The 25264-nt window shown below is 38.2% G+C and overlaps 2 protein-coding genes across 2 annotated transcripts in view; one reads left to right on the top strand and one right to left on the bottom strand.

Moving 5' to 3' along the window:
* Window positions 1-249: 249 nt before the first annotated feature.
* CATSPERD (catsper channel auxiliary subunit delta) lies at window positions 250-2585 on the top strand. The gene is given in 5 exon segments (XM_009331479.1): window positions 250-668; window positions 1235-1635; window positions 1695-1772; window positions 1775-1839; window positions 2208-2585. Coding segments are annotated over 5 exon segments (1341 nt in total).
* A 4649-nt stretch (window positions 2586-7234) lies between these two features.
* Window positions 7235-25264, bottom strand: part of TRAPPC8 (trafficking protein particle complex 8) — a 65636-nt gene continuing 47606 nt past the window's right edge. The window contains exons 23-31 of the mRNA XM_009331478.1: window positions 24518-24614; window positions 23539-23607; window positions 23386-23426; window positions 21675-21860; window positions 21003-21104; window positions 13634-13681; window positions 12046-12191; window positions 10382-10471; window positions 7235-8285 (exon numbers count right to left, since the gene is read on the bottom strand). Of these exons, the coding sequence (XP_009329753.1) occupies window positions 8051-8285; window positions 10382-10471; window positions 12046-12191; window positions 13634-13681; window positions 21003-21104; window positions 21675-21860; window positions 23386-23426; window positions 23539-23607; window positions 24518-24614 (1014 nt within the window). The 3' untranslated portion in view covers window positions 7235-8050. The remainder of the gene's footprint in view (window positions 8286-10381; window positions 10472-12045; window positions 12192-13633; window positions 13682-21002; window positions 21105-21674; window positions 21861-23385; window positions 23427-23538; window positions 23608-24517; window positions 24615-25264) is intronic.

Raw genomic sequence — 25264 nt, 5'->3', positions numbered from 1 at the left:
AAGGCAGCTCCTCTTCATTTTAAAATTCCTCCCCTCAGCACATCCCCACTCCAGGCCAGCCAGGAGCTGTGGCCAGCCCCTCAGCAGCACCCAGGGCAGTCGCCATCGCTTCCTCCACCTTTGCCCTCCACGACCGTTAGCAGAAAAGCCTCTCACACGGGGGGGAGCGGGCTAACCACCGTGTAGCCTCACCAGGGGAAGCCCCAGCCCTGCCCCAACTGCCACCACTGGCCCTCAGCCACCAGGGACATGGCGCCTCAGCCCTGGCGGATGCTGGTGGCTGAGCTGTGCCTGTGGCTCTGCTCGTGGGGCTGTGGGGGCAGCTCAGGTTGCAGCCACGTGCTGCTGGCATACTCAATACATTTTGGCCATGACATGAAGCCGGCAAGAGGCACTCACGTGAGCTACCACAGTGCCAGCCCCATGGTCCTGCAGCACCCCTGCGAGGGACATGGCCCCGGTGGGAGGGAGGCAAAGGTGGCCACGTACCTGGGGAAGGATGTTTTCATCAGCCTGAATGCTTTTGAGAGCAGCCTCTCACCATTCTCCATCCCAGAAGAGCTTCAGGCCAAGGAAGCCATCGTCAGTGCCATTGTCTTCACACACAAGGACAAGGTCTTGATGGTGGTCGACGGCCGGGTCTACGTGTATTTCAAGAGCCTCAACAGGTGGGTCCCATCAGCAGTAGTCACATCCCCCATGTCCGAACTCTCAGACACCCATTGCTGCTACACAGGAGCAGACCCCCAGTGCAAGGAGCTCAGCTGGACCCTTTTTGCTTATGACACTAGGCGCTCGGTCTCTGGCAGCCACGTCTTCCTTTCGCATGACAGGGGTTACACATTTACATGCGTTGAGACCAGTACAAGAGAGTGAGGAGTGCTGCTCGGAGTCTACAATCTCATCTCCTTTGCCATGACCAGCCTTGAAAGCCATAGAAGTGGAGAGGGTGGAGCAGGGAAGGCAGCAGAGGTCTATTTCAGATACAATGGTACCAAAAACAGCCATATAGCCAACCATAGCTCTACTACCTTTCACCTGCTGCACAAAGGCCCTGCTAAGCTTTGGAGATCCAGAATTTTGCCTTGAGGGGTTTCCTAATCCTCTGGACAACAGATACTTTACTTCTATCGGCCAACAATGGCTTGATCATGGAAGAAGTGACTGTCATGCCCTTGGAGACCTTTCAAAGCACTGCCTTCCCTGACAGCAGTTTCTTACTCGTGACTGCTAGGGGCTCCCAGATTGCAGTCTTGACCCAGGACAGACACCTCTTCTACGGTAGCATCAGCCAGGTCACTAGCATGGTGCACACTGCCAAGGATGCAAGCATAGATTTGAAAAACACAGGGATGCTCTTTGAAGAAAGAGGGTGGCTGACCTTACTCAGTGCTGCGATTAGCAATTTCACTCAGCTGTATGACTTCAATAAATGCAAGCTCAACTTGCAGTTAGCAGTCTGCAGATCTCAGCAGTCCTGCACCACAGAGATCCTCACGGGAGCCTTCCAGAACAAGATCTATTACACTGACATGCATGAAGGTCTGACTTTGAAGGCCACATTTGTGCCCAAGCCAGGCAAAAGGTCCACTCCCTTGGTGACAGTGAGCAACCCCATGTGCTGGCTTTCAGTGTGTATGTAATAGAAGTGGGATTTACACGTGGTGGAAACACTGAATACCTCTTGCATATAGTTCTGGAGCAGCAGTATTTCTCTGAATTTGCAGACACTGACTTCTGCGATGGCGTATGCGATGGAGAGTTGTCTACTGTCATGTGGCCATCCCTGACAATCCAATTGGTTGTATTGATGTGGCTCCCCTGACTGCACTTGTTGCAGTGTCCCACAAAGCACATCAGAATAAAAAAAAAAATGTAACAGCATGTGACAAAAGCCTCATTTGGGAAGCAGCACTGAGAAATAATTTCCGTTATACAATCAGCCATAACATACACAACTTGCACTTTCTTGCCAGAAAACATATACAGTAGGACAATCTACAGATCAAATATAACTTTACAAATGTGGGATGGCCTCTTCTGGCCATTTTTATAAAAATCCTTGGGTGCCAATTTTTGGGTTATGGGAAAACACTAGATTTCGGGAGCATGTCCCTGCTGAATTTTTTCTGTTTGAAATAAATGGAATGCATAACTATGATTATCTTTTGACTGCACATGATGCCAACTGCATCTCTCAACCTCAGAAGTGGACTTTGCTAGAGGAACAGGAGTCTCCAGATCCAAATACTGCATGGACCAGAAGAAACTACAGGAGCTTTAAGGATAGGAATGGACCTGAATTAAAGTGGCCCTCAGTCAAGTATCAGGTTCTTGATGGAGACAAAAATAAGATCATTTTCCCTCCCTATAATGGTCTATATATCTTTAAAGCCATTGTAATGGATACATTTTACAGTTATTGTGATTTATCCCTAAACTTCTCAGTATATGTCTATGGTGCTTTTCTCAGGAACTACCTACATTTTTGGGCATCACTGACAGTCTTTCTGATTTTACTTTTGATTTTTACAAGATACTCCCTATCTCATTTATCACTCTACAAAGTGAGATGCAAAAGTTGAAGTATTTTGAGTGGAATTTTTGAAAGTCTCTGGGAAATCTAACTAGAGAAGTTCCCTTTTATTTAGGAAAGTTTTGTTGTTGTTATGAAAATGTGATGGAGAAACTAGGAAACTAGCTCTATGTCTTTTTCCTAATTAGAAAGTTAAAGTTTTATTATTCTGAAATTTAAAAAGGAGATCATTTTATGGTTTTTTTTTCCCTCATCTTTCATTCTAAATTTTTCACTGAGCCTATGTGGCTAGTCCTACTTGTTTCACTGTAGAGACAGTTTAAAAGTCTTTCCAGTACAAGTGCATGATTTCAGAAATATGGCACCTTTTAAATTTAATTTTAGGAAACAGCTTTTAAATTAAGTGGACTTCAGAGGATTTCTTACTAATCAGTATCAATCCAGGCTGTGTGACAAAGACCAATTATCTCCAAACTTCCAAATGTGAAGTTGAAACCAACTCCTAGAGAGAGCATGGCTTTTCACTCAGGCTGAGTATCAGGAGAATATTACCTGTCTTAATAACTGTACTGTGAAAGCCCAGCATTCTGTAGAATTTCTCAATGCCTTGTATGGATGGACTTTTTCTGTATTTAAAGTAATTTGGTAGACATTTTTCTAATAAGACAGTAATAGTTAATTAAAATTAAACCAACCACAATAGTAAGGAAATGGCCATTTTGTCTACAAGTTAGACAACAATTACTACTGCTTTTAGCTATAAACTATTTCAGAATCCTGTGAATCTGCAATATATATGACTTTTAGGTATTTATTGCTAGTTAAGGCTTTATTCCATTTCATAGAATGTTTGAACAAGATTTAAATAACGTAGTTTAAGATAGAGATATTAAAGATGAGCTTCCATCATAAGCAATTTAAACTTTAATTTAAAGCTAAGGTTATTTTTCCTGTTTTGATGCATAGAATAGTTTAAAAGTTAAGATGAGGTGACAAGTTCTGAAAACTCCACAGTTATATCAGCATAACCAGTCCTTCTAAAAAATTTTTAGAATAAAGTACACAATTCAAGGGGAATACTACACTTAGTATGACTTCTACCATTTTTGAGAAGGTAGATGGGGATTGATGCTTGAGACCAGAAAAGGCACAAGACCTTTCTATAACACCATAGTCATCTCCTACAACAGTAAGAGGAATCAAAGAAATCTCCCTTCAGGCAAATATTATAACTGAAGCACAAAAGGGATCCTCTTTGTGAAGCTTATATAGGAGATTCTGGGCATTCCTTCCACCATACTAGCAGCCAGTCTAATTGTATATGAGTCATTAAAAGCAGTCGTCGTTTGCCCACAAAATAATTAAAGGTTTCATCTCTTTTAGTAACCACCAACTATAATTACTCCAGAATTTGTGACTGACATCCTGAACAACAAATTAAATGCAGCTTCAAGATGCATGCAGACTTTTAAACTTTTTTTTTTTTGCGAACGGGTATTGCCTGTTGTCTCCCGGCGCTTGCCCTTGTGCTGCTCTGCTCAGTTTCTTCCTTTCTGTCTGGTTTCAAACTGTGAGATCTCATCTCTCTCCTTCCCACAGTTGCTCTAAACCTGCCCCTTCCTTTTCAGTCCTTCTGCCAAGCTTGCATGCTTTCACTAGGATTGCCTGAATGACAGCAATCATCTTTTAAAAAGCCAAACTTTGGTCCTCTTGGTTCAAAAAAGCAGCAGTTGAGTTCATTCCCTTGGTAACCACCCTGCCTACAGGCACCATCTGGACATCATCCTTATTTTTCATTACAGTGAAGGCCCTCAGTTTTCACTCGGAAAGCTCTGTCCCACTCTGCTCCTCTCTTTGTCCTTCCCCTCCCAGGGGCTGAGTTTCCTATTGCTCTTTCATGAGACATACTCAGCCTGTTCCCTCTGAGCGCTTTCTACATTCCCTCTTCAACTCCTCGTGACAGGCAGCTTTCTCAGCACCCTTGTCAGGTAGTGTCGTGCGGAACTCCGAAAGCAACATCAGCTGAATTTTTGTACCGTTCAGCCACCTATTCACTTCTATTACCTCCAGGTGGCATTCTTCTCTAATATTCTTAAGCAACTTTAATTACAAGTACTTTGGAGACATGACAGTTCATACAAGCAGAGCACCACTAGACACCGCCCCAAGTCACATGTACTAACGAATGTATACAAGTTCTGTAAGCAAGCTACACATATATGGAATATTAGTCATCCTACTTCAATTTGCACATGAAAATTAAACAAGAAGATTATTTTTGCTGCTTTATAGGACAGAGTTAGAAACATAGAACAGGCTGGCTGAATTACTACAGACAGTGGAATAACAGCATGTAAATAAACAGATTAGCTGCCATACTATGAATATCATTTATTCATACACACAATGGATTCAAATACTTGAATTTACTCTCAAACTTAAGTGATGTAAACTGCAAAAGTCATCAGCTGCATGGATTTATGTTGTCTCCATTCTCAAACTATGCCTTAATAGATGTTGCATACTTTCTATATCACATTCACAGCCTACTGAAGACACCATAAAACCCTATCACTCCAGATTGGCATTGCAGAAAATAGTAATTTGCCAATGCAGCATTTTACCAATTTTTGCCAGAGAAGCCTAGAACTACCTGAATTCCCATAGCACAGGATGGAGTAGTGCATGCCCTTAAGTACAAAAGTGATGGCAGAACTCACCTCCTTTCAGGAGGCGAATTAAGTTAAAAAAATTAGGCTTTTTAAGTCTACTAATGTATGCAATTATTTCCGTGTTTTATGTAATACAAGACTAAGTTATACCCAAATTCCCCTCCATGCCAAGAATGAAACTGGGCATTTTACTTTTCACCAAAAACCCCAGCTTGGCAAGTTTCATGGTTTTATGTTACAGAAGTAGTAAAAAATGAAAATTCATTAGATTCCTGAAAACAACAAAAGATCCCCTGGATCAAGTCATTTTCGAGGGCTTTTTCTAGCTATGTCAAAGTAAGATGTCATATTTTGATCTACTCTAAGCTGTAACATTGCCGTGACAGAGGCATTAGGACGGTCTTGTGCCTTACAGCAGGTTCATGGGATTCTTCTGAAGTCAGTATTGTTCTGCAAGTAGCAGTTTCAGCCTTTGCAGAGATACTTATTTGCTCAATAGCAAGACCAGGTAATTTTCATGTCAATACAACTGTTTTTCCATCGTCTCTGTGGGTCCATGCATAGGCACGCAGTTTTCCATGTGAGAATTCATTAAGGAGCCAGGCGTAGCTCTGTCTCCATGGTAGCTCCTCACCTAAGCAATCACATAGTAAACTTCTGTTCTGACATGCCAACGACTACATTTTGAACTCTATTTTGAACAGCTCCATGCTTTTTACGCAGCCTAATGTGCATAATCAGCAACATACTATGAAGCAACCAGTATCAATTCAGAAATAAAGCATTATAATGCTTACAAAATAGCCATTCCTTGGACACAGCATGACAGCAGTCTTCTGCAACAGTATGCTAAGCTTTAGAAGTTACAATCACAGATACTGCTTTTCAGTAAATGGTCTTAGAATATGACAAGTTAAAACATCAGTATTTTTGTAATCACCACATAAGGAAAGAGAATAAGGGGGAGATTTCACTTAAGTGTGAAGAGAAAGCAAGTTTGGTTTGTTTGGCATGGATTTTTTTAGCTACATGATGTTGTGTCTACAGCAAAACCAAAGTCTGGCTTATTTATAGGGTTGACAGCCTATAAATGCTGAGCTTTGCATTTTCAAGAACTGTTTGGGAATACTTGGTATACAGGAAAAAAAACCCATGTCTAGATACACAAACATAGAAAGGCATCTCAAAACTGCATATTGAAGAGGCTGCTAAGATGGAAAGAAGACTGATGACATATAGCGTAAGGCTACTATGCCAAGAATCATTCAGAAGAAGTAGCATTCCAATCTGCCCAACAGCAGAAGAAAAAACCTCAGCCCCAGAAGCAATATATTTATTGTTAGATAGTACTCAAGTATTCTGTTGATAGATCAACATGATCCACAGTCATATTAAGTATGACTACAAAAGGTCATGTGCTGTGAATGGGTTCTAAGACTTCTCAGGAAGTTTTAAGACCTGGAGAAGTCATACAGTCATACTGCATGAAGTAAAATTGGAAACCTTGTCTAAAAAGAAAAATATGCATCTGAAGGCAGGTGTCCCGTTCCGTAAGTCAGTGCTGTCCTGTGAAGGAACTGCCTTCAGCCACAAGCTGCAGCAGACTGTCAGAAGTCTATGGTTTCTTTAGGTGCTCAGTTTCCACTGTACCCAGCTAACCCATCATAAACCGTAACTCCTAACTCTTAGCTGGTTTTGCTGCACTTGATTGCTTCACACAGCCTTCCCTACGTTCAGCAGCTATTACTCAAATTAGAAATCCCCGGCATGTAGCAAGTAATTGAGATTTCCCAGACAGCTGAATTCTGGGGGTTGTACCTGGGAACAATGGGTAAGAACTCAAAAAGCGAATACAGCAGCCGCTACAAGCTTCCATGTAGACCAGCACTACACGTGGCAACAGGACAGGAACTTCACCTGAGCAAAGAGGGCCAGCATGAAGACAGTACAGAACATATATACAGTATCAGGCCCTGTAGATTGCTACAGCTGTATGAAAAGGAAGAAAAAAAGGGCCACAAGTCCATACAGTGAATATGGTGTATGTTTTATTTTATTTACAGTACATTTGTTATAAATATAATACATTTTTTGAAAATCTTGAGTAGACTTTTTTAAAACAGATCAATTGTTATAGTTACATAATAAAGCAAGTGACAATTTAAATGACAATCTCATGGTTGTGAAATAGTGCATTCTGTGTTGAGATGAATGAGAAAATACTCAAACTGTTTGAAGAAATTATTTTTTAAACACCTTAGGTGGGACTTGTGTGTAAACCTTGAAAGGTCACCGGTTTCCATAAACATGAAAACTCAAAACAAAATTTTAAACTAAAGAAACAAGAAACAGAAAGGGATTTCAGACACCTTATTGAACTTCACAGTAAGGTTGGGATTTATCATGACTAATGGCTTCAGACAGGAAAAAGCCAATGAGGGTTTCTTCCTGAACCATATCCTAATACAGCCACAAATATTAAACACACCATGCTGGAAGTTGTAACAGCAGTCAAGCTGCATTTCTGACGGGGCGTAGGACATACAAATATGTTCAGATTTGGAGTTAAGGAATATTTTGTGTTATGAACAACTTAATTACCAGAGAAGAAATACATTATAAAAGGATAAACGTATTTTCAGTCCAACGTGCGTTGCATTGAGAAACAAATTGACAAGTAGTCTGAATATTTTGCTATTTTCTTTCCTACACAATCTTTAGTAACAAGTTAGATGTTTGAGGTGCTATTTCCAAAAACTGCAGCAAAATGTCAACCAGCAATATAAGAAAAGAATCCCATTTAATTTGTCTTTTAGTGTGATTTTTTTTTTTTAGGAAGTGGTCAGATATTATTGATAATAATCAGTGCAGGCATGGAGTTCTGCTGACTCGTTTCAAACAAAGTAACTTGGTCCGCTAGCTTGGCAAATACTCTGGGGGTTCCAAGATTATAGACACCTGTATGAACAAAGCAAGCTTTCAGCTGCAAGCTATAGACCTCCTGGCTTTTAAGTTGAAGCTTGTACTGTGTTTGCCCAAGCCATGTAAAAGATCCATGGACTTCTAGCGCTTCTGGGCTGAAAAAGAAGGTAACAAAGTTATTTCTGTGTATTTGAAGCATACCTACCAGTTTACATGATTCCTTCAACCTCAAGTTTTCCCAAGATTTCAGAATGCACTGCGTGTCTGTCACTGGCCCCTCACAAAGAGATGCTTGTTTATGCTTTCTGAAAACTTCGTTTCAAAAGCCAGGAATTGGAAACTTAAGTTACTATTCTGGCAGTCTTTGGATGCAATAGTGCCCACTGTCAGTCATCTTTGATGACTTGGAAGTTGCTGAGTCTTTTTGACTGCCTGCCTACAATAATTTCCCGTAAGTCACTGCCTTTCCCAAAGGCATCATGCTTTGTTTCCCCACACACAGACTGCCCACCCTTATCTTTAAAAGATTAAGGTTTTTCTAGCGAGACAAAGCTAGGTGCAATCATAGGTACAGACAGAACTGCGCTTAACATTTTATAAAGATGCTAATTGCAGCTTCAGAAAAAAAAAGTCATGTCTGTATGTCCCCTTTCCTACTGCATCTACATCCACAAACACACCCCCCACACAATCCCCCATCGCCACAAACATACACAGTCTGAGACAGAGTACCTAAGGTACCCGCCCTTGGGTATCTTTATGGATCTCTATTTCTACCCATCAGCTCAATTTAACTCTGGGTCCTTACTTCTTGATAAGTACTTTTTAGTGTTCTTTGACTCGCACTTAACACTCCCCTACAGCAGCTCTCCCCCTTGGCTCAGATGAATCAGTACAGATTTTTAAAACATTTCTTTGGTTCCCAATATGCTGTACACTACATACAGAACATTAATTATACATATATGTATAATGATGAATGCCAGTGTATTCCCAGCTTTTTGTATAACTGACACGTAACACTAACAATAGACATGGTAACAAGATCCAAATTGTCACAGTTTTTGGAGTTCCTACATAAGGCATTCTTGGGCCTGTCCCATGAACTAGAGTTAAATCAGAGTGCATGTCACATAAATAGTCAACATGGATATACACTGCTTTACAGACATTGCATTAATATATTGGGTTGAGGGAGGGAGGTGTGTTTGGTTTTTTGTTTGTTTTTTAGGAAGTTTCAAGGCACATGACTACGCTATCCTTTCAAAGACCTGTCTTACAACACTGTTACAAAATGTGACCATCTTGTGAAAACACAAATCAGTGAACAGCTTCCTAATTTTAACTGATGAATAAAACAGACTTAAGCCTTCTGTCCTCTATTTCTCAACCTGTGTATTAGGCCCTGGGCTTTTAATTTCTTACTTGCCTGGACACACTGTTGGCAATAAGCAAATGTTCCCCATGACTAGGCCTACCTCAGTGTCCTTCACAATCTGCCTCCCCCCACCGCCAAGAATATTCAGTCAGGGATCCCACAAAGACTATTTTGTGGTAAGCAGACCAAGTAGCATTATGTCTATGGCAGGGGGGGAAGGCAGGGGAGAGGTGGTGTCACCTGAATTATGAGTTAAATTGCCTTGTTTTAACAGAAGTGGAAGAATTAACAATGGTATATCACAGTACTGAATTCTCTCCCACAGAATCCTTAGTAAAACTTTTAGAGACAATTCACAAAACATTTCCTCAGTGCTAATATTTTCGCACATAATACTACAGTTCTAAGCAAAATGCCAGTCATAAGAATCAGCTGATAAACGTGGGGAAGTCTTAAGAATACCTAAGGTTCAATGATATTTTATACTAAGCCAAATTGCAGAAAGAAGTACTGTTTAAAATTCAAAAGTGAAAACCCAACAACTTATGTTTAATAAAGTAAGGTTGCTGAAGCTCGTATTTCACTAGTTCAAAAGCATTTTCACTTTCCTAGAAAAGATCTGCAGAGTTTAACTATTCGAGAGTCACAATTCAAGGTCCTGTCTTAGCAATAGTCAGAAGCAAAGTAAAATTGAGCACTGACTGAAGACTCCCATTTGACTGTACAAGGCCTTTATCACCTTCCATTCTTTCAAAGAAGCCACTGTTGAAAAAATCCTATTCTAGATATTCAATACAATTAAAACATTACAAGATTCCCCAAAACTAGGAAGCACTCTCAGAAAATATTGTTTTATTAACACTCACACATTACCTTGTTGTTTTATGCCGCAAATCAATCATTACATCTACAACAGCCTGGGAACAATTGGAAAGTAGGAGAGTGACAGGTACCAGACAGAGGCTGCAAAGGAAAAAAGTCTTACTCTGCATAGCCTTAATTATACACTTTAATAGTTAAAATAAATTTCAAGTAATATAAAATTAACATGTAGTTCTCTATTATGCAACAGTCAGACAGTGTACATAGCAATATAATCACTTACATTGACTAGAGTCTCCTATAATAAAGGCTATTAATTGAGGTAAACAGCATTGGCTCAATTGAGCCAAGTGAAGTTACCACCTTCCTTCATCCAGCTGAGAAAGACTAGCAAAAGCGTAAGTAATACCTTAGTTTACAGGAAATCTACTGTTATGACAAGAGACAGTTCAGAATGGGATAACATGGTCCACTATGCTACTCTGAACCACTGTTTAGCACGTTTTGCCTAGATACTTTTCTTCTGCACTGTCTCCTGCAGAGGGATTGCTGGTATCTGACCTAAAGGTTTAGCCAGAACAGTGCCTGAACAGAACAGACAGCACATACACATTTGGTGTTAATTTAAGCCTTTACCCTGAATAAAACTAATACAGTTAGTTGCTATTCTGCTTGTTCACAATTAGTATGATTGTTTTTAATAAATAACGCTGCAGCAAGAAAGACCAAGATATTCACAGGCAGGTACAAACTACTGCAGCTGAAACAGCTCTATGTATGCAACAAGTGATTTGTGTCACTGGAATTCTTTGCCATTGCTTAACAGTTTAAATATCCTAAACTTGACTAACGAGAAAAGAACAATTAGGAACTATAACGAAAGAGAGATGAACTTGTTACTGGAATAATGCATGCTTTGCAACTGTCATTAAAATATTTAAACACCTCATAAAATGTTTAAATGTTAGATTTTATAAAGAAAGAAATCCCTTTCTTTTGGCAACTTACTTATATTAACTGAAATGTTAGGGAAAAAAAGTATAACACAGCTGAGTTCTCAGATAAAACAACCTCAAACCTAAGTAGGTATTCTTTAGGTTTCAAGTACAATTCATTTCATACCTAGAAGTGAATCCAGAGGGCTTTGTTCAGATCATTTTAATTTTGAAAGACTCATGGATTTTACAGGCTCCAACTAATTCACTCTGGCAGTCTACTTTTTGACAGAGGTTAATTCTGATATTCTTCCATGAGACAAGCCCCGGTGATCTAAACTGTTACCACCTTTCCTTCTGACATAAATCAGAACCACATGCAGCTAATCTTGGCAAGTCAGATGCTGTAGACATGGCAGTTCTTTTGACTTAAAAAAGTACCACTTACTTTCTGTCTAGCTCTTCGAAGTAGTCACACTGTTTACTCTGACACCAAAAACAAACACAAAGGCAGCAGAGCATTTATTTTTCTTTCAGTAAGTTTGATAACATTACTAGTTAACATTAAAACTGTGAACTGTGGTATTACAGCCTGTTTCTTGACATCAAACTTTCATTTTACCTATACAATTCTGAAGCAGTGAGTTTAAGATTTGAGCAAGATTTCACCCTTGCATACCAGACTTGTATCTTTTGTATCATAACCCATACAGCATCTCAACAGGATTTATGTCAAATTAACATTACTTCAAAAGTTTCTGAAGAAAACATTACACGAACCTTTTTTGATGAAAAGAATGATTGAAAGACTCTGGATAATGAAGACTTGTCTTGATAAGATTAGAAAGCTGCTCTGGTGTTGGTCTTGCAGGTACTGGTGTGTTTTCTGGTCGAAAAAACTTTAAGAGAATAGTTTCTGGTAATTCCTGAAACACAAATTCAGAATGACATTTAAAACATTGACATAAGCTACTGTGCAGCACAACACAAGAAATCCAGTCACAGAAGCTACAATTTTCCATTATGAACTATAACACTGGGGAAATAAGTCTACAGCATCATGAAGCTTACAGTTTTTTTCCAATGTGTTTTGTATTTAAGTGTGCTAGAGGACGAACTGAGATATTTATCTGTTACCATCTTCTGAGACAGATTTCACAGCTGCTTGTGAAAACACTATCTGTGCAAGTTTCACAAAAGCATGCTATTGTTGCAGTGGTTTGTTAGTGTTTTTGTTTTGTTTCTAAGAAAAAGGGACAGCATTTACACAGTTCCCTATTCAGCAGCTGTACCTAAAAAAAAAAAAATCTATCACCTGCCCTGGGAAGTTCACAACAGGAAAGCCAATAGCCAAGTTTCCCAAAACAGATCCAAAGTAAAGCAAACAGAAGTTTATAGGAACATGCTAACAATGACAGAAGGATTTAATAACACAGAGTATCTTAAGAATTGTATAGCAAGCTCTTGCAGATATGAAAGTTACCCTTGCCCCAGCTGAAAGCCCAAGTCAAACACTGACACGCTACTTGGGATTCATCCTAACCCTGTGGGCAGAATCAATCTCTGAAGCAGAATAAATCAGATGATACAGAAAGATGCAACACCAAATGAGGCAATCAGGCTGCATTTGGTCCAGCATTACAGCACTACTGTAACTCTGTCCAACATCATCTAATCTGTTTTGCAAACAGGATTCATTTGGGAAGGGGCTGCCTTTCATTATTCCCTTATGAATCTATTCTGCAAAAAGTCCACCTTTAGAAGAAAGAAAAAGAATTTGCAGCAATACGTATGACTAACTACTAAAAGCAAGTGAAAGAAAATTTTAAAAAGCCACCAGTAAGTCAGTACACTATAACAAAGTAATACTTGTTGTTTAAGGGTGATGGATTGCACCTTCTAAGTTGAAAAGAAATACTACAGGCAACAAAACCTGACCCAAAGTAACAGACACACTGGGCATTCTGCAGTATGTATGAACATCTCAGTCACCGTTTGCCTGTGCTAGTAATACCAGGAAGACATCACGTTTTATCAAGCTTGCAATTCTTTCCCCTTGAAAGGAAGAGTAGGGGTTTGTTGTTTGTGTTTTTTTTTTTTTAAAGTAATTTGAGGAAAAAAGAGATATTTCACAGTAACAATGAAATATTTTAAGCGATGAATTAATCTGGTATTTCCACCCTACCCAATGGGTATCTAACTTGATGAAAATTGACAGCATGAAACACACTGGCCTCCAGAGATAAGATTATAGATTTTCATTTAAATTGATCTTTCCCCTCAAATTACGGTCCAACCAATTATTCAATGCCCTCTTCAACCGCATATCAATGTCCTACACACTGTAGTTTGCCCTAGAGTCAATTACCTGTTCCAAGTCCTCCCAATCAGAATTCCCGAGTATTTTTTTAAAACCCTACAAAAGACAAATATGAAGGTTTATCTCTACAAACAGACAAGAACAACATGAAATGCAGCAGGAACATTTACTGGTGAAAGTGCAGAGTGCCATTAACATTTCAAACCTTTAGTTCTAATTACACCTCTATTGAAGGACTGGAAAGCAGTAAGATTAACCATTTACCATCACAGAGCTAAACCTTAATTCCAGCCAGCCTCTGGGTGTCAGATTCAGAAAAGATGTCTGTCTCCAAGTTCAGTTGCTCAAACTCTAGGGTTTTTTTGTAATTGTGTACCTAGAACAAAGGCTAAGACATGACATTTAGTACATGATTCTCTTACCTAATGCTTCAGGAGATAATTAAGCACTTCTGAATGGTAACCAAGAAGATGTGCATACACATCAGGGAGCTACCTAGAGACAGCTAATAAGAAATGCTAAGTTTAAGGACGCATTAAATTCCTGCCCTACTCTGGAGCTCAGGAAATTGGATCAAGGCTACAAAAAGATGCCCATATCTGCTTGGGCATCTGTATCCTCCCTTCAGGAATATGCACCAAGCAGATAACAGCCTCAAGACTTTTGGTTACTTACACTTAGAAACAAAGTAAAATAAATCCAAGAATTAAACAGGTGGCATTTTGTTGCTGGACTCCTGGAATACCAGCCCAAATGGAGTATTGCCTTTTTAAAGGCAAAACCAAGAGTTCTGACACCTAAAGTCTGCTTGTTGACCCATTATGGTTCCTTGCAAAGCCTCCACAGAAGTGCCACAGGCTCCAGTAGACAGCAAGCACCATATATTGCATACAAGAAGGCCACAACAATGGTTAAGATGCTCCCTTTAAAAAATGGTTAAGGTGTAATTTGAAGGTCTCATCCATACATACTGGTAGAGGTAGAGATAAGCTTGACTAGAAGAGACTTCACAAGAAGAGTTTGGAAGAACTGTACAAGGAGGCAATGTTTTTTGTTATTGTTTTAAATATTATAGCTGCGTTTTTAAGCTTTTTGGTTTTTGACTAGAAACACGCAACAGGCAGTAGCACCAGAACCACACTGCTCCCCACAGTTACTTTCCAAGAGCTACAAACTGTGCAATTGGGGCTAGGAAAGTTGTTTCTACTTTTAGAAAGCTTTTTGCTGCCCAAAGCCATCTACAAAGACCAGCTTCAAACAAATATACTTAAAACTAGACACAAGCTTGCTGTTCCCAGTAGAATAATGGGCACCTGTACCTCCCTTCAAGAATATGCACCTATAATAACTATTCAGTAGTTACAAAAAAGCCAGGGCCTTCGGAGTCTGATGTTTTGCTAGTTCGAAACAAAGTTATATATCATTCCTACTTATACTTCGGAAATTGCATATTAGTCATTCACACTGGTTTTAGATATCTCCTGCAGCTGTACTAAGCTAAAAGTTGGAAAAGTCAAAGTTTACACCATTCAAAGCATCTTTTGCTGATGCATCTGATCGATGCAATAGACAGGTCTGCCCATAATACATTCCTTAATCTCTTCGAATGCACTTTCAAATTGAAAGTTCTTCCTTTCCATCAGATGGATGGAAGCGATGGTATCTTCACATGCAGTCATTTTAAAGGATTTTTCTACGTAATATTAGACAACCTCAAGTTTTCCATTTCAGAAAAAATGTTCTCAATGACTGCTCTTAAACACACCAGAAAAAGTTAAACACCACAATTTGATTTCCAAGTTGTATGGAAATTCAGCATATTTGCCCCATAAATCACAAGTTACACATAGACAAAAGAATTATTAACATGCTCAGTCAAGTATGAGGGACCAATATGCAGAGCACAGAAGAAAATCTAAACAGGAAACTCTTGAACAATGCTAAGCATAAGTAAAAGTAGAATACATGAAAGCAACAGAGAGATCCCAAGTGATGTGTCCTTCTTCCTTTCCCATTTTAGATTAGAGAACTCCCATATTAAAAACTCAGTTTTAAGTTGGTTTCCTTCACCATGTGACTCAAGCTGCTAAGTATAGAAATGACAACTCCAGGAACAATATTTTATTAAGACACCAATAATAATGCATTTGAAAACACAGATATTCTTATCAGCTCTGCAGTCCATCAATAGGTAAAGCAGCAGATACAATTTTTCAGCTATTTGGAGTATTTCATTCACGACAGTAACATAAGCCAGTCCTCCCAAATTGGTATAGTAACTAGTACATTAATTGATACAGAGTGAAAAATGTACACTTCAGCTCTTGATGTTTATTTACCCTTAAGAATTTTGCTTTCCCTTCACCAAATGTGGTTTAAAGAAAGTCTTAAATCCATTCCAACAATCTGTTTAATTCAAGTATCCCTTCCCACATATCCTGTAAAAAAAATTCTGAACTAGCACAAAATGACACTTCCAGTAATTCGCTGTTAAGAAAAATAAAGTTATTTAAACCCTACCCTCTCCGACCTTTCAAAAAATTCCTACTTCCAACCAAACTGTTGCTGCCTCACTAAGTTGCATCTATATTAAGAAGCAGCGTCACGAAAAATTATCATCTCTGAAGTGAAACACTGCCAAAAAGCCTGCACCCATGCTGTATGCATTTTATGGATTTTACTTTGGGCTAGCACTGGTCTAATCCACAGGACTGAGCAGCCCAGAAGCACATCATGTGCAGTCCTGAAACACATCTGGATTAATTCTGCCTGGAAGGTATCCACTTTGTGCATTACAAGACCACTTCACAGTGAAAACAGAGCGCTGTAAATGGGGACAGTATCTTAAAAAAAGAAAGTACGCCTGATCTAAAACACACTCATAGACACTTTATCTCATCTAGACTTCAGTCGAAACTAAGCTTTCACTCACATGCTAATGTGTTTCAGAAGTATGGATGCACTATTCCCAACATGCCGGCATGCCCAAGCGACAAGCCTCTACTAGACTGCTTCTCACCTTCCATCAGCGTGAAGTCTTTGCCAATCAGAAGTGTGGCAAACGCCCCAGCCCCATGCTACTACTTCCATCCCAGCATATTACACTGCGCTTCAGAATCTTTTGGATTGAATTCACCGGATTAGAAAAATATGCAATAAGCAATAATATTGATCAACAGCCCTGACTGCAAATGGATGTTTAAAGTATTTGAAGTTTTTGTCCTTTTACTAAGTTAAGGTAGAAAGAGGTCAAGAACAAGGGACAGAACAGCTGTATTTTGGATGCAATCGTAAGTTGACCTTCAGTTAAAACCACCTGATTCCTGAAAGCAAGTTTCAGAAGAGAAACAGAACCCATAGCAGTATCATTGTCAAAAAAAGAACAGCCATTTGTTACAAATACCCAGCTAATTTTTACTACTGAGGCTTTTACTACTTGGACTCAAACAGCTACTGCTAACACATCTGTTCAGACCTATTCATTTTAACAAAACCTTTTGAGATTTATTCTTCACATATTGTTGCTAGTGGCTATAACGTATCACTGTGGCACCTTTTGTGTTTCTGATTCAAGGAAATAAATTACATTTCGCATTTTTTCCCTACCTTTAGCAAAAGGCCATTTTTTCAAAAATAAGTGACAGAAAGGATAGGAAGATAAATGTTTTTCATATTATTCAGAGCGCTTTCTATACGAAACAAAGAAAAGCTTTAACAGAGTCAATATTCTTTAAGTGTTCCTTCAGCATACTATGTGTTATGATTCCAAACTTCTAGAACAAAGATGTAAGCAGTTCATCATATCACCTGATAAGTCTACTGTCCAGTAACCTATGCTCAAAAGCAGCGCTATTTAGTTAAATAAAAAACCCTGTAGCATAAACAACAACAAAATCTGTATTCAATGACAGAAAACCAGTAAGCTTCAAAGTCATAAATATCATTGTCTTGGTTAGAATGAAAAAAGTTTAGAATTCATAATTCTATTTTGAACAGACATGGGAAGAAAAGGAAGCACATGCATCTGAGCATCCAAGTAAAATTTGTATAGAATTTTACTGTTATTTTCTTTCTTTTTTATGCAGGTACATAGAGCAATTCTACCCAGAAAAAGATTTTAAGCCTTCCTCAAGCCCCACTACCTTGTGTTTTATAGAAAGCAGAGGTTTTATCTTAATTTTATCAAATGCTATGGCAAGTTATGCTACTGCGATACAGGAATAATTACATCCTGCTGTCTGTTCCACATCCCTGTTGTATGCATTACGTATTCCACAATGAACCAAGCAGAAGTAACCACCTGTCCTTGCATCTCAGTCAGCAGTCTAACATCTCAGCTTAGACATATGATAAAATGACTTTATATCAGTGCACCCAACTACCAACCTACCAGTAACTGCTGGAAGATCTTGAGAAACATAACAGTGGCAATGAATACAGATCTACTGCTCTTCTACTACAGTGCTTTACTGCAGCGTTGTTTCCCTAAACAGTTCTAGAAGCTTCTATAAATCCAAACTAAATCCTTAAAAGCTAGCAAAGAATTAGTCTGAGATATACCATAATTGACAAAGCAGAAGCCAACCAGTACATAGAATTTAACCAAAATACAAAGCAAGCCATCTTGATTTGTTCAATGTAGTTATTTGATGAATTCAGCTAAGATTTGAGTCATTTCTCAGAGGACTAAAAAAAAAGGGGGGGCGCAGAAAGAAATCATGTTCATGTTTTCTCCATGTCTACTGTGAGACTGTTCTTGGTTGGGGATAGCTGTATTGCCAGACAGACACAAAAATGCCTTTGCTGGCTGCAACAGCATGAAGCAGAAGCAGTTCAAGTCAAGAAGAAAGTCGCTGAAAAGCGGCAACAAATAGAACACAGCAAGAAAAGCAGGCAGCAGACTTGTGCATCCTAGGAGACACCCTGTTCGGAATCTGCAAATAAATTTATTTTTTCAGATCTGAGCAGCTCTTTATCATTTAAGAACTGGTAGCCAACATGCATTGGCAAAAAGCATGCATCTCCACCTCCCTCTGCTGTCTAGACCACAGAAAACAACTAACTTCTATACTGTCAGCACAAGGCATTCGGGAACAGTCTATAGTTTCCAACCCTGTTTATGACTGAGAGATTAAATACAGATTTATTTGAATGTTACAAATTTGAATGTTACATTATAACATTCTAACATTCTAACTTATAACATTATAAGTCTCAAAACTATATACTGAAAATGTTAAGTTAGAAGTAATGTTTGGATTTCAGATTTTCTCCCCCCGAGCTTTTCACTGCTTGTGTAACCTTAATGCAAGAGCAAGATAATTCAAAGACAATATGCAATCCTTAATAGATTATTATTTTCTCTATCTAGCCTCATTTAATCCTATTTCAGGGATTCTTTTAATTCTTAAAAGTGGAGTGAACAAAGTAAACTGCTGCAAAGTCTCAAATCACTCAATTTGTTACACCTCACCTCCCATCTCAGAGGAGTTTATCTACTCTCCTCACAGTATAAAGTGCCAATTTAAAAAAAAAGTAGTACATGAGCATATGAAATTTCTCAATCCTTAGCAGTCCTGAGATTACAGGCTCTTAAAGTCCAAGTTAAATCTGGGCTTTGGTTACCACGAGGACATAGAATTTACACATTTATTAAAAACAACCACCATTACCCTTATACCAGATTTCAACTGCATCACAACGCAGCTGCATTTGTACTTCCAACCAAGGTACAGAATGCTTCAAAGAAAGTATGGTCCTTATGCTGAAGGAAGCGAATACAATAATCAATGTAACATCTATTTGAATGTAGTTGTAATAATAGATGAGAAACAGATTATAGAGAATGCTACTATATTAGCATGTATTCCTCAAAACAAGTTGAGGGTACATCTAGATCCTCCTTGTTGCTGGTGGCAGGATTCATTTCTTTTAGTTTGAAACTGAATTTGATGCAGACAACTGGAGTTCCAGTGCAGTCAACAAGAAATGTAAATTTCTATCCCTAGCATGTTCAGTCATTTGCTTATTTTAGGATGCAGATGTGATTCATTCCTACTTCTTCTCTTCCCACTCATTTGCTAGAACCAGACCTCAATGAGATCAGAAGTAGAAGTCCACAGTGTCTTCTCTCCTAACTTTAGATGTCTACAGTGTGATCTACTGTTCTATATACACCTTAAGACAGGAAAGATAATACCAGAGTGGGCAGTTGCCATTAGACTAGTACAACCTAGTATTGTTCAACATAGCTTGAGCCCACATGTGCCGAGGATTTTTTGGGGGTGGGGGCATGTTAAGCAAAAAAATCATCTTCGGACATTAGAACTTAATTTTTCCTATTTTTCAGTACCAATGAACACCAGCCAGTTTAGCTCAAACTATATGCCCCTTTTGCTCTATTCCCATCTATATCATAGCACAAAGAACTACATGGAAAAATCATCTTAACGATGTAAAAATAACTTAAAGGCTTATGAACCAAAGATAAGTGCACAGCTCCAGAGTAATTCACTACTTTCTGTACATACCATGCTGTAATGTAACACACGTGTCCTATATTGTTTTCTTGACAAATTTAATGTACAGTACTACTTGTTGCAACTTTGACTAAGAGCTCACTAAAAGCTATATATGATGTTTGCAACATTGGTAAAAACATAGTAAGAATGATGCTCCTTCTTGCTTTGGTGCCAATTTACTGCTCAGCAGAAGACTAAAGTAGTAAAGACTTGTTTCTTCCTTTGTTTTGCACATTAGTCTTCTTCACACACATGAATTGCATCTAGCATAGATGTTTTTACAGAAACTTATCTATAGCTTCCATAGTTATTGATTCATGTACCAGGAGACATCCACCAGTTTCTTACAGATGCTATTTTCTTGGAACAATCAGACAGGCTATAAAACTTCAAAGTGAAGTAATATGCTATTAATTGATTAATTCCAATTGAGTTTTCATTGTCTTTAATTGCTCCAGTGTTTCTGCTGTTCTAACATTTTACACTAAAGGTCTTCACTTAAAAGTTGTGCATGGTAGTAGAATTTAAAAATTGATTTTGTAACACTCAAAACAATTCCACCATTTTACTATTAACTTTGTTATAATTGTTAACTTTGACTTAATACCATTAATAAGCTCCTAGTTCTACCCTGAAATATCACAGAACAGTTTACTCCAACAACTGCATAGCAGCATACTTACTTGTATATTGCTTTTCTCATCTTTAAACTGAGCCTAGCTATTTCAATATAGACTAATCAAAGTTGAAGTAAGTCTGAATTATTCAGCAATAACACATATCTGATGTTAGATTCTACAAATGCACCCAAAGTGATTCCACTTACTTACAAGAAAACACATCAAGTCTATTTTGGGAAAGAAGCAATTGTAAAGGAGAACTTCACACTAGATTACCTGCTTCTGAGGAAACGAAAATGCCTCCTTCCCAACTGTATTAAGGGCAACATGATGCTGGCCCTCCAAAATAAGCTGCTTGTTGTCTTCCACAACATATGCCTACGGAATATAATAAAGACATTAGCAGACCAGAAACTATCATAAGCTTCATAATACAGAGCTACTGACTTTCCCCCTAACTTAAGTGGAAGATGTTGTACTGTTCAAAATCTAAAGGCTAGCATGACATTTTATGTGTATGCTTTTAATTTTGCAAACACTAACAACTGCTGAAGTTTAGGCTGCCAATTTCCACTACTTAATATTTGCATTCTGGTAAATGAGATCCTCTTCTTCAAAGCAGACTGGGTCACTCTTACAGTTCCATGATAAAGCAAGCATTAACAAATCTCTTGGCTTAAGAATTCAGAATATTCTCTTAAGAAAACTTTTAAGAACTGGGTGCATTCAGAGTAATGTAAAACCACTTAAGCATACTTATTACAGTAACAGCTATTAAGACTGTCTTTGCTTCTTGACACCATTTTAGTTCATTTGCCCATTTTCAGAAAAAATTTCATCCATAAATTTTGTATGAGTACACTTGAAAGTTCAGGATGCCATATTAAATTATTTTCTAACAGTCATATTTCACAGCCATATTACCACAAAGGCCACAACCATACATACCTTCCACAGTACAACAATGTTCAAATCAACTTCACTGCATCTTTGTATCAATCTGACTGTCTCATCAAAAGATTGTTTCACAACCCTTTGAGATGCGTGAGTATGAGATTGCACATGCATTCTTTTAAATTCAGAGGATAAGCTTTGAAAAAAAAAGTCCGCACAAGGACTGGCTGAACTTATTATCTGCAAGGAAAAAAGCAAGACAGAGTACTCTCAGAACAGGATGCAAGCTGATACACGTTACTCTAACAGAGCTCATCACTGTAGCGTTTCAGTTCCGTTATCTTGCTTTGCTTCCCTTGGCAAACCTATAGGATGCCCCACATCTTGGTTTCCATGCTTGCCCTGTTAGAGATCAGCCCTACCTGATGAGCTGTCTAAGGTAACACAGGGAAACAGAGCTATAGATTATTGGCCTAAAACTACAAACACCAAACTTGGAAATAAGGGCTTTGATTATTACCACCAGACAGCCTACTGTCGTATCTCAGGTGTAGTGGAGAGCGCTGAAGTATCCAACTAACACACAAACTAACTCACATGCAAGACATTATTGCTTATTAGTATTTTCCTCAGGTTAGCTAGAATTATTTATCAAAGTTAGGAACATACATTTTGCTAGCAATAGCAAAGATAACAGATTGCACAGCATATTCCCCATGTATAAGTGGCACAGCCAGAAGTACTGTGCTGTTTGTCAAGTTTGTCATCGTTTGCGCTGAGCTTTTCCAACACCAAAAGCTTGATAAGGAAGCAGTGGTTTTAAGACCAACAGCAATGATACTTGGAGACAGCAGGATAAGTAAGAAACTTTAGCTTCCTAACCCCTCCCTTTCAAAAATGCAAAGAGGGGTCATCTACCTCAGATTTTTATTCCTAACTTCAATTTCTATGCCTACAAAATGAAATGGCAGCAAGTTGGTTTTCTTTGGCTTCTAAAAGTTGGATACATATATGGAAAATGTACACTCAGCATAAAATAAGCAATCTGACATCCAGCTAACTAAATCCACTATGCTGATGTAGATTGCTGATCTGATGCAAGTGGCCTACTTTCCTCATGTTTTGGAAAAGCATTCACTGTACCAAGATCATCTGCTAAAAGGATTCTTCTTCAGACAATACCTGTATGCTTTAAAAGACTAAAAAGTCTAGAGTCTTAAACTCTAAGAAAAATGAAACAGACTCCTACATTAGTAGTTTTGCAGTTGTGATACCTACATCCATTAGAGGTTTCCAGATTATTTTTAGAATAAGCTGTAATTAAAATTTTTAAACTTATCTTAGTAAAAATATAATTAAGAAAAACAGTAGAACAAGAATGACATCCACAGATCTCTACTAGAAAATTACTAGAAAACTAGAGGACTGATAAATATGCAAAAGAACTGCTCTGAAGAGTTGGAAAGGAGGGAAAAACATTAGCAAAAGAGTTAGCATCACAATGCACTCCCGAAGTAGTTCAGCTGTGGAGTTGCGAACTTATAATTCCAGACTATCCACTAGCCTGTGCTACCTTACCTTCTCTTTTTTAACAAAGACAGCTGACCTAGAAGACCAATAGTTTTTGACATGCAAAACTCAACTTCCCAACTATGAAAGCACTATTCCCATTTTTAAAATTTAAAAAAGGCTTTCACTGGGATACTTGCACATGACAGGGATACCTTGCACAAGACAAAATACACAGTTGCACCAATTCACCTACCTGTTCATTTCCAAAGACAATGTCTGCAAATGTGTAATTTTCTAAGGGATAAAAAGAGAAGACATTGTTTCAGCATCATGAGAAGTCACAATTTCAACAAGCATCCAAAGAGTATTTTCTTCAAAAAGTTACCACATTCAGGAGAGAACCCACCTTCCGAGTTTTTGCATCTGACTGCTTTAAAGCATAACTTCGCTCTCTCTCTGCTAGCAAGTTTAGTATCTGAAAGAAAAAGGTTGCAAAAATTTTTTCCCCCCTCAACATAATCAGAGTCCCTCCTCATTAGCAAAAGTCAGCCTTTAAACTTCACAAATAAGAAAACCACACTGATGATACTCAAGAAGCATAACTATACTATCATGCAGTTGCTCTGCTTGATAGTAAAGAAGATGAATTTTCTGTGACTGCATGGTAGTAAAGAAGATACATCTTCTGCTGACCCCTTCCATCTACTTCTAGAGCAGGACATGAGCCATAATACATAAAGGAGATACAGAGAAAGAAGAAAGGAACAGAAGACAAAAGATTCAGTTTATCTGACTGGCTCACCCTCAATATTAATACAAGAGGAATACAGGTCTAGACTAATTTTTAAGTACATAAAATGTCAGCATACAAGTAAAGATAACATTTGTTAGATACAATAATAGCACTTTTCTTTGCCTGGCATAGTTAGCCTTTTCAAAAATTAGCAACTTGTATTAGCTAAGGCAGGATACAGTCCTAGCAATTCTGGTATATTTCTAATAACTGAATAGAGCACTTGTCAAATACTCTGTTGATCGGTTAAATTTAACACTGATATAATTAAATAAAAGTAAAAGAACACCGAAACATATTACTTGTGAGGCAAATTATCAGCCAACCCAGACATGGATTTCTCTACATCACAGAAACAATTTACCTGTAAGTTAAGCCCGGTTTTTAAATTAATGAAGTCTGAAAGTTATCTGTCAATATACTTTTCTTGAAACACTAACAAAAGGAGGGCTGTAGTATGTTTCAAAGGGACATAAAGTTTTTAGAAATTAATTATTCTGAAAGCCAGATTCAACTCCTTGTAAGATTCTTTTAACTGTTCTTGTCAGGCAGAAGCGAGACTTCCCATCCTTTTGGTGATAAAGATACACACCTTTGTCTTCAGAGATGTTAACAGATTTTTGAAGCTTCCAGTGCTTGCTATTACTTGAAACTTGCACTATATGAAATTCTTTAACACCAGTCTCACTCTAAGGAAGAAACAAAAATTATGTCAAATAAGAACAATCATAATTGTGATGTTGTACATCACATAGTAAGTGTTCATTGCAAAGTAGCACTGTTAGAATCTTAATTTAACTCATTATTCACACCATCCATAATACTAAGGAAAGACAAGTAGATAATTAAGACCCACAGTAACATAAAACAACAGTCCCAGCTCACAGCAACTTCCAGTTCCAGTAAACAAAGCCACACAAAGAGGAAACAAAGATACCCCAGAAAAATACCTGCAAGCTAGTGTTTTAGATTAAGACGACTATAATAAAACCTAGGCTTTTAACTCCAATGCAGAACACTGTCCACAAGGCCACTTAGTTTCTAAGATTACTTTAGGAATATCGCTACGTCATAAATCTCAGAAATTCAAGAATTTTTTTTTTTTTTTACATATATACACACAATGAAAAGTAGCTTTTGGGGTTGGTTTCCTTTCTTGGAAGTGAGGTGGTAGTGGAAAATTAAGTCTCACACAATGTTATCTGTTAACTTGGTAAGTACTTTATAAAACATTCCTTCCTCCTCAAAGGAGGAGTGGACAATATTCACTTTAGTAGCTGAAGAAAAACAGAGCGTACGCACCTTTAAAACAAAATGGCAAATCAGCTCAGTGATTCCA

This window comes from Pygoscelis adeliae, unplaced genomic scaffold (genome assembly GCF_000699105.1).
Source record: "Pygoscelis adeliae isolate BGI_AS28 unplaced genomic scaffold, ASM69910v1 Scaffold108, whole genome shotgun sequence".
Lineage (NCBI taxonomy): Eukaryota > Metazoa > Chordata > Aves > Sphenisciformes > Spheniscidae > Pygoscelis > Pygoscelis adeliae.
This window is presented reverse-complemented; position numbering and strand designations above follow the sequence as displayed.